At 38.4% G+C, this 10,762-nt stretch overlaps 1 protein-coding gene across 2 annotated transcripts in view; it reads right to left on the bottom strand.

Moving 5' to 3' along the window:
• LOC102296794 (rho GTPase-activating protein 42) overlaps positions 1-5,947 on the bottom strand; it is a 72,419-nt gene extending 66,472 nt beyond the window's left edge. For both annotated transcript variants that reach the window (XM_014334934.2, XM_014334935.2), the window contains exon 1: positions 5,644-5,947. In XM_014334934.2, the coding sequence (XP_014190420.1) occupies positions 5,644-5,797 (154 nt within the window). In that variant the 5' untranslated portion in view covers positions 5,798-5,947. The remainder of the gene's footprint in view (positions 1-5,643) is intronic.
• Between the last annotated feature and the right edge of the window lie 4,815 nt (positions 5,948-10,762).

Below are 10,762 nucleotides of genomic sequence, written 5' to 3' on the forward strand. Positions count from 1 at the left end.
CTGCTGAAAGGCATGGCTATGGGGCGGTGGCAGAGATATATTATCAGGTAGCATAATAAAACCATGTCTTCCACTTTATACTAAGCTCATCTGTCTCCACTCACTGAAATGCGTTAGATGTCACAAAAGTTAATACTTAAGATCTAGAAATCTTTTTTGCTTTCAATTAGAACTTGTTATCTTGCAGGAAGATAACATTAGACAGCATCTGGAACACCTGGAATTTTGAATTGAATTTTTTGGGAACCCCAAGCTCCGGGCCAGAACAGTGGATATCTGGAGGATGTGTGGTGATGCACAATTAACCAAAGTACATTCTGATGACACTAAGTGCAAGGAACAAACTGTTTGTTCACTGTGTTACAAATACGTACAAATTATGTATGACGGATACAAGCTGTCACCCAAAAGAATGTGTGTCTACGTAGGTCTTTAGAGATCCCCTTGCCAAAGTAAGACCAGCTATGGCTCATCATTTTTCATGTTCTTCATACATATTTATAAATGTCACTAGCCTGTCAACCATGAGTATATTCTCTGTAACTGTAACTATTCACTCTTTTCTGTTACTGCAGCATGGTTTAACTCATTCTATAGAAAATACAGCAAGAGTATCTGTGTCCAAATTTCTTAAAGGATGTTGTAGAACCTGTAATGTTAATCAAACAATTTGCTGCATAGTAAAGACACTGTCATCACATAAGTTACAGAAGGTACCAAATAGATTTCATATAAGAGACACTAGCCTCCAATTCTGTGGCTTTCTGCTCTTATACTCTTAAAATAAACTTGCCAACCACATGTTAAATATATGATAATTTACCTCGTATCTGTGGTTCTCCCACCCTTCTCCCAAACTGATAATTAGTGAATTAATACAGTTAAGTATAGGGTCCAATAAATACTAGTAATTTACAACAGGTGTAAACCGTGCAACTTACATCCGCCTGAACAAATCACTGTTGATACATAACACTGTTTAAACAGCGTGTTTCAGAAATCTTTAAACCACAACCTTCATCATTAGTATTAATATGAAGGGGGACAAAGAAGTTTACATTTCTTTCCTCTTAGTGATAAATTGGGAATAGCACTGACACATGCGAGCAACATGTGTCAGTATGTATTCTATGTAATGTCACCACTTGTGTAACACAGATTTTTCACAATAGAGCATGGATTCTCAGACAACCTCGACGTCAAGAATTATTACTAGTGACGAGAGTTGGGCTTAAAAATAGAAGAAGTCACAATCTCCAAAACTGAAGGCACATTAGCTTAGGAGTAGGATGAGAATCTACTCTGTTTTCTTGGACATTAGCAGGGTTTTAGAATCAGAATCAGAATCAGAATGGGGTTTTACAAAGTTAAACTATCAATAGCAAGTTTTACTGTAATGTCATCAGGCTCCTAAAGGTAGAGCTGGGCCATATCATACCGTTCACGGTAATACCGGTATAATTTTGGGAAAAATGAAATATCGTGATAGAATATGGGTAAAACGCGCATGCGCAGTGCCTTTGTTTTCATACGCACAAGTCGGAAAAAGCATGGCGGCGAAAGCGGATCGTTGAATGAAACGGATGAACCAGAATTGGTTTGTAAAAATGCTGCAACTTCAGTGGTGTGGAACTGGGTTAGCTTTCGTCCGTCAGATACACAACAAAGCACTATTTTTGGTAGGGCATGCTAGCGGGCCGTCGTTGGATATTATACATGGTTATGCTGAGGATGTGTCGGCCAATTTCCACTGGAAATGCCTTTTGGTTAAACTGTCAGCAAGGAATTTGCATTTGAACTGTTACATTTTTATATAACTTTAATGCACATAAAAAAACAGCTGCTTGTTTAGGTGAAAATACATTGATGGGGTTTTTTTTGCACTAATAAAGTTGTGGAGTTGTAAATTATTTTGTCTAGTGTCAATTATATTGTCAGTTATATCGTTATCACAAATTTTCAAATGTATATCGTGATAAATATTTTTGGTCATATCGCCCTGCTCTACCTAAAGGTATCTGAATTGTGGTGAGATGGCAACCTTTTGACTACTACAATGGAGTCATATCCCATCAGATTTCAGCGACTGCCCCAAAACATTTATGCTGAAGTATTGCCATTTTGTCAGATTGGAAGTGATCCAGGGTTTATGACGAATTGTCCTTGATGAGCTTAACGAACAGGACTTCAAGAATAGCTTCAAAAGTGACTGGAGTGCTGGGAGCTGTGTATCCCTGCAACAAGTCACTAGTTAGAGATGATTGGTAAGGTCTTTGAGTTGTATATTCACAGTCAAAGAACCTTTTGATTGTATCTTGCATATCATAACATAATGATCGTAATATATGCGTGTCATGTTTGTTCCTGACCTCAGCTTAGACAGCCTTTCCAATCTTCATGAAACTGAGCCTATATAAAGTACCAAAGGTACAGAGATTTGTAATATCTAAATGGTGATTGATTCATGAAAAGCTACAGTTTCTTTTATCTGTGTATTTGCATAAAGTAACTGCACGATCAAGGCTGGTTCGTGAGCATATGGAAACATTTGCACATTTATATGCACATTACAGGTATATTTTAACAGTCATCACAGAGATTAAGATGTAGCAAGTGGAGCAGTTCAAGGTATTTGGCTGGTATTTTCTTTAAAGTATCTTTAAGAACTAGTCAAAGTCCTTCTGTCACACTGTTTTCTGTTTCTTTATGTAATCCCAGACCACCTCCGTGTTGAGACCAGAGCTCTGAGGGGGCCATACCATCTGTTAGTCTTCTTGTTCTACATATGACTAGAAATCGTTTTTTTCCGACTTTGGCTGGATGTTTGGGGTTGTTACCAGATTACAGAATTAATTTTCAGCTGATGACAGAAAGTTAAAGATATCGTGTGAGGTAAGTATTTAAACATTTAAAATGACTTAAACTTTGGCCCAACTAATAGAGTGCATCTAAAATGTGAAAACGTCACAGACTCCAGACGAAAGTGTTTCCTTCACTACTGCAACAATGGTAGTCACAAAATTTCTTTACTAATTCTAAAAGCCAGAAAATCACCCTCTTTAATTACCCATAACAAACATATGCTTGACTTTATATGAAGCCAGTTAGTGCAGTTTCAGCACATGTCAAACCACTTTGCAGGTAATACATTAACAACCTGGCTCAACAGACCTCATTCACTCAGACAGCATTTAAAGAAAAATACATTATAGGATACTTTACAGCTGTGAAACATGAGATGATAACAGGAAAAAAGATCCATTAAATATCTTCCAGTAATGTCACCGCTGATGACAGGTCATAAAGGGTCATAAACCTCTACGGCGTCCCAAGTTAAAGACCATCAATAATTTACTTCCGTCTCTTCACTTCCTGCACTCTCTCCCTACTCCTGACTGAAACTGGGCATTCAGTTAAAGGACTGAGACACTCATGACTACAAAGGAAAGACAAACACAATGGAAAATTCCTTCCAAGTAGCTCAAACACTGGTAATGTTGTGGTCATGTTTAAGGATTATTTACTGTGGAAGATGACGCACTAACACGAAACACTGGTTAATAAGAATTTCTCATTTCAAACTTCAATATAGCAACAGATCAGCTAGATGGAGGGGTGTGTAGGTTGGGATCTAGTAGAGCCTTAACTATGCAGTGTTTCTACATCAATAAACCCATCAAAGGCAATCAAAGTCTCAAACCACTTGCCACTGTCTTGCCACTGCATAGTCTATCTTGAAGTCTTAAGGTCTTATTTGGTATTAAACAATTTGCGCAGGCCTTTGACATATCCTCCCTGTTGTGAATAAAACATTGAGAAGGGTATTACTGTCCACCTATGATGCCCTGTCCACTGACGGAACAGTTTTCCTGCAAAAAAGGTATGAAATAGGTTTGGCCTTCAGCTGCCCTGAGAAATACTAGAGTCAGCAATACAACGATATGACAGGGTGATACAAATACTAAGTGCTCCTCACTTTTGTTGATCTGATGTACGCTTAGTACAGATATATGGAACTGAAACCAGAAGCAAGAAATACAGCACAACACCGCAAAGAGCCTAAACTTAAAAGTCACTTTGTTAAACACTGTATGCCTTTGTGTTCATTTATCAATATAAATTTCCATTAAACTCATTCTGCCAGACTAGATACTGAAAAAACAAAGATGTGGTTATTATAAGCATCAGTGTCCTGTTTTTCAAATTGGCTGATTAGTCCAGAAGAGTTAATTAAGTCAAGACGTGTCATTTGTGAGATCAAGTTAATTTGTTTTGGACTATTATAATTTAGGCCATGACTGTGCTTTATTAAAATTCAGTTCAGTGCTCAATACACAGCAGACACAAGCCTAGTTTTACTTACTATCCCATGGTATGGTATATTAACAGTCAATGGCTGTGAGCACAGGAGCACCGCTCACTTGCCATTGAAACCTTTGGTTTGTCAGGGCCACCCAGTCAGAAGAAAGTTTGCTAAAAGGAAGGGTGAAAATCTTGTCTCAAAAAAACCCTATGAATTTGGGGTCTGCACCAAGTAGTACAAGATAACTCTGAACTGTGAATCACACTTGGACTCTAACAGAGTCCAAGAAGAAATACACAAAAAAATTGTTAAATTGCATAATAGATCCGCTTAAATGTGTAAATTGTTGGATATTGCAACCTTACTCCCTGCTTAAGGTGCAATTTCAGCTCCGCTGCCTCAAGCACAAGAGCAGCAAAAAGCAAAACATACAGGAATGGTGATTAAAAAGGTAAGAGCGTGACAAGAATGATGCCGTCTCACAGCAAAGTCTGACAGACCCATGTTGAGTTAAACTGTGGAAAAAAAAAAATACAGTGGTGAGTGATGGGTTAGTGTGCGCAGTGTGGCACAATGCTGTGCCCTTCCCATTCTATTTCAACCCAGCTGTTTTCCATTTTTATTAGACCTATATTTCTAATCTTTCTCCATTTCACAGACACACTTCTGACGTTAACAGACCAAACTCCTTCCCCACAGGGAAAGAGCAGGAAGTCGACTTTAATCAGCACGGTGGAATCTGAGACCTAACTTGGAATTTGAGAGGACAATGACCTCTCAAATTGAATGCTGGCATCCTCACTGACATCCTCGTGCAGACATTAAAGCCCACAATATGTATTTTCCTTACTTCTGAGTGGTGACTCTTCAGAGAAAAAAACGTTTTCTATCAATGAATTAACCCCCAGTATTGTTATCCATATGTCAGAAAGTGGCTTTATGATTGAATATTAAAGCAGAGGAAACCCACTTATATGACACTAACAGTTCTGACACTGGGATTTATTAGACAAGCCTCTGCATGCATGCATTGAAGCCAGGGAAGCAGACACAAAGCAAACAAATCCCTTGCATTGCAACAACCTTAATAATGAATTATGTGGCTTTTGTATAGATTTAAGCTTTTTCCTAGTAATATAAATGTTTCCCAGTAGGACAACAATTATTCAGCTCCCGGTGGCTTCAGTTCAAAGAGAGACTGGACCATTCAAACACTAGCACAAAAGTCTTAAAAGAAATATAATGAATGTGTCCGCTAATTGAAAGTCGCCTCTAGGTTTTACGTAGTTTTATTTGTGGACTGAAAGAATAAAAAAAAAAGGCCACGCTGGGCTACTTACTCTTGAGCGCAGTGATTAGCATATTCCCATCCTTAATGAGGTCTTTGATGAATTTATTTGTCCGCTCCAGTTCTATTTCATGGCATTTCAGACGCTCTCTGAAGTCCGGACTGTCCAGGAAAGAGTCACTGAACTCCAAAGTGGGGAGTCCCATTGTCCCTCAACGGCAACGCTGGCTTTTAAACTCTGTAACTAGGCATACAAAGGTTTTTACTTTTCATCACGTAGTTCCGATGTAATAGCCACTTCTAAGTTCCCCCTAAAAACTTTTCCTGCTCCGCTTAGTTCCTCACTTCCGCTTTGATTTTCTTCGCTTTTTTTTGTCGGCTACCTTAAAAAACAGTGGTCGTATGACTCCTGCTGGTTAGTTTTGGACAGATTACAACAAATGTGGTAGGTCCATCATTAACTTAAGCAACGAAAAAGTTATTTTGAAAAATTGAGCTGATTATAATAATAATAATAATAATAATAATAATGAATAAGAAGAATAAGAAGCGAAAAACAAAAAAAGTCTACTTATCTCTATATCAACTACAAATGACTGAAAAGAGAAAATATATAGAGAGATTAAAATTTGAATTCAGTTTCTGTGGAAATACAAACAAGAATTGCCAATTGCAAGAATTTTGGAACTAATTTTTGTTTTGCCTCAGATACAACCACAGTATGCAATGCTATAGAAATCTTTTGCATTAAAAAAATCCATTTATTTCTTAAATGACCTCTGTCACTTTTGTTATTTTACGATATCTTAGCACACACTTAAAGCGTCTACTGCACCAAATATACTGTTTTTTGGTCAAATTATGCCAGTGGTGCTGCTTTCTAATATTGTGAACTGTAAACTCTGCAGATGTCCATGGCATCTCACTGGCATCATCGAGAGCTTAAGAAGAGGGATCTAAACTAATACCTTGGTAAATGGAAGTAATTAAGCTAGAGCCTAGTTGGAGGCAGGGATTTGTCACATTCTCTTCATGCTAAAGGTTAGTAATAATGATTTTACACTCCAGGTAAATATCTTGGTAGGTGTGAAGCACAGGCTTTGTCACCAGTCACACTAAATCCTTTGGATGACTGTTTTTACCTTTGATGCTTTACAGTGCCAGAGGGAGAGAAAGAGGCTTTATCTCTGAGCAAAGATTAAAGTAATAACTACACGAAGATGCAGATACTGCAGCAATGACTATAATCAAAACCCACAAATGAAAAAGCAATAACAACCTAATGCTTCAAAATTAAGAGCAGACTGGAGCTCTGTAAGTAGAGACAAGCTTTTTCTAAGTTTCACCCTGTGGCCTTGTACATTTCTGCCTTGGTAACTAACTAGCAACCGTTCCTAACAACAAACCTGATCTTACTCTAGGTAGCAGTGAGGTAAATCAGCAGAGACAGATAACCTTTACAGGCAAAGTCATGTGACTGCAGCTGAATTGTTACTGTGTGTTACCATCAGATTCCAGCAATGGCCAGTAGGTCTGTAGTCAAACTATATTTTCAAATACAGTAAGATTAAAAAAAATAGTAATAATTAATCTCAATATCAAAATGATACATATGAGTGTTTCTGAGATGTGAGCAATGTAAAAGTTTTTCACTGAGAACCATAAAACTAAAGTGCACAATGCACTGCAATCCATAGGTGAGCGATATAAGTTCAAGCTTTTACCACCTGAAAAAGATCCATCCCTATTACCCTCTGTGGGTTACTCTTTCAGCTGTGATTATCTGTAGGGTTGACAGTTAACTTTCCTCTGACTGCAACTCACAGATGAAAATGCCTCACTTATAGCAGAAGTGAGTTACACTCAAACAGCTGCAAGCATGTGGAACTGGAACAAGGACTGGCCTCTGGCTGCACCTGAGGAATCAAAAACAGTGGGCGCATGTGTGTCCTTACACGTGTGCATTTACGGTGATGAAATCTCAAGTCTGGGAATGAAACTCAACAGGATCCTGGAGGGATTCATTTAGAGGTGTAACACTCATTGTGGCCAACATTAAAATATTTCATTTGCATGTGATAAAAAAGTCCAGAGAGCCCAGTTTCCCTGGGGATACGTGATTAGCTATAATAATGTTTTCTGGTATATTGTTGTAGAAAAGCAAGTGGTTCAATGAACAAGTAATTCCACAAAAATAAAGATAAATATGTGCTGGTTTCCAGCCATATGCTGCATTTGTAGAAATCTTGCAAAAAAAAAAAAAGTGGTCAAAAATACCGCCTTAACAACACACCAGTGGAGACTTGAGGACGAGTGGTTAGCTGTATGAAGCATGGCTAATTGCAATCTAAAATAGCCGCCTGTAGAGTCTTTGAGGTAAATTTGGTTTAATTAAGATGAGACTCAATAGAGAACTGTGCTCCTGTACTCCTCACTCATGAAGGCATTCGCACATTCATATTAGTCATGCCAACATGAGTCTATTGAGAGGCGGTGCACATATCGTTTTCCGTGAATTCACCTAAGGAGACCAACTATGACCCATTAAAGGACAGTCTTGGAGCATTTGCACACGCATATACAAGCCAGTCATGCTTGAGCAATACAAGCTTGTTGCACACACTAGTGAGTGAGACATCTTTCGCATTATCATACAAGTGGGGAAATAATTTATATGTGAGACACTCTTTTCCCACATCCTCATCCATTTTCTCACTGCATTAAACAGGGCTACAATGATGTTGCCTGATTGAGAATGGGCAGCTCAAATGGGGGAAAAAAAGACTTGGATTTCACAACAAATATCATTAATCCATGCAGAATAAGCGTGAATTAGCTCTGCAATAAATTATGCACAAGTCAGGGGTCTTCTGATTAGATTTCCTCTAATATTGCTGCATCGCACAGCGGGATAGTCAGTTGCTGTGAGAAGTTGTCTGGTCTCATTGTGGTGGGAGAGGTGGGGGGTGTTTTTGGGTCCTAACATGCTCCCGTCAATTCCAGCTCTTGTGCCATCATTCTGCAGCAGCAGCCCTCGGGGGTGCAGTTTGTTACATTGACACAGTGAGCAGAGAAATGTGATACATTAGTGGAAACCCTGTTGCTTCAAGTTAATTGCTGTGTGCACTCTGCAGTACTGAACTGGGTTATTGGGTGAAATATGATAACTGAGAAGGACTATGAAAAAAAAATCTGCTCAATACACAGCTCTCAATTTTCCGTCTGAAAGTGCAGAGATGATAGAGTTTAAGATGTCACACTTGACATGTATTACTGGTCGGGATGCAGCTTACATTTATGACTAAGCTATAGAAAACATTCAGTCACATTCCTGCACAAAAGGGAACCATCAGATCTGAGTGAATTCAAGGCAATGCTGTCTTGTTAATTATGCAAAAAAAAGATAGGATTAGATAACTAGACTTCTTGTGATGGCAATTACCTCTAAATAATATGAGCTGTTTTCCCCAATTAACAATTGACACCACCATGCATACTCTTCATTTAAATCAGGTATTAAGGTAATTGCGCAATTTCCGGGTGGCACTCAGCTTAGTTCCAGAGGAGAGCTTTTGAGAACAAGACCTGTCACTGTTTTCCTAGCTCGTGATTAATGAGCCTAATTTAGAAGGTTTTTTTTAATCCAATCATGCTCTGACATTTCCTATCAGATGAGTCCTTCCTCATTCTTTCCATTGTTTACCTCCTGACAATGCAATCTGCCAAAGTGGCAAGTGCCATTCTCTCATTTATGACTCCTGTGTCCATATGATGTTTGAGCAGTTATGCGTGATTACCTCCTCTTTACAGAAAGAGACATCTCTAAAGCATGGAGTGTCCACAGGGATTCAATTTATTGCTTTTCTCTGCACAGTGAAAACTAGGATGGTAAGCTTTTTTTTCTTTTTTTTAACTTTGAAATGCCACGGTCACATATGAGTTGAATCCGGTGTCAGGTAAAGGACACATCTTCTGGAAAATGTTAGATCCAAAGAGTAAATACAGTCCAGCACACATGAAAGCTGCCTTGTGTCTCTGCATGTGTAGCTTTTGACTTACAAATCTTCTCAGTATACATAAGAAGGGTTGTTCTCGGGAGCAAAGCGGTTTTATTTTTTACCTCATTGACCTTCATAAGGTCACACTTGTCCAGGTAGACCCCAGGCACAAATTTAAGTCTGGGTGATAAATTACAAGAGCTGCTCCACCAGCTTTGTAAGCAAACAGTTTGTGTGCTTCACTGGGACTTTGGCTTTAATTTGGAACAGCAGATATTCAAAAAAACAAGCCTCTCAGCCGCAGCATGCCTCCATCGAGCCAAATAAACTACCCTTTGAAAAATTTCATCTTGCCCCCACACTGTGAAGATGTTTTGGTACATCGACAATCACTACTGTGGATGTGAAAATCTGTGGCTAAACTTTGGAGCAGAGAATAGTACTTAAAAGATTTTAGTGTTACTACACTAAAGAGAAACCTTTGTTCTTATTTTTAAAACCAGATATATGCAGGTTAGAGCTTCAACTGCTGGCAGCTGCTTTTGATTTCCTCCATATCTGAGAAAAGACTTTGATTCTATTTTAGCTCAAAGAAGAATAGTTCGCATCTAATATGTCACTGAAAAATGAAGGATCCGCTGCTCTTTATATTCTTATCACGTACCCTTTGACCAGGAAAACTCCAAATCTATTTGTAGGAAGGAAAAAATCTAAAGTCAAAATGAGAGGGAGCTTTTATAATGGTACAATATGAAAACACACTCTTCCACTGCATTTTTTCTGTAGCAAAACATGAAACCCCGTATCACAAATACTTGTTCATTACTTTTAAAAAATGGCACTTTCAAAGAACTATGGTTAAATTCTGAGACATATCTACTAACTGGTGTAATTTATTAGACAATTCGTTTCAACCATCTGGGAGTAAACAGCATAGGATCCCATCAATATTCTAGTCCCACCAGAAAACAACAGATTGCATGTAAAACTGGATAATTTTCTCTTTGTAGCTTATTCCATCTGGACCCAATGCTTTTGACCAGACATCCTGTTTGATTGCCACTTTGGTTGGAAATGGTGCCACTGCTTATATGTTTTTCATCAAACACCAGGATTTAGTAAGTTTTGTGGATTGAGGGAATTTAAGTAAGGTTTGCAATGTGAGCGGTGGTA

The sequence above is a fragment of the Haplochromis burtoni genome, unplaced genomic scaffold (assembly GCF_018398535.1).
Source record: "Haplochromis burtoni strain Fernald_Lab_line unplaced genomic scaffold, NCSU_Asbu1 Contig_36, whole genome shotgun sequence".
Lineage (NCBI taxonomy): Eukaryota > Metazoa > Chordata > Actinopteri > Cichliformes > Cichlidae > Haplochromis > Haplochromis burtoni.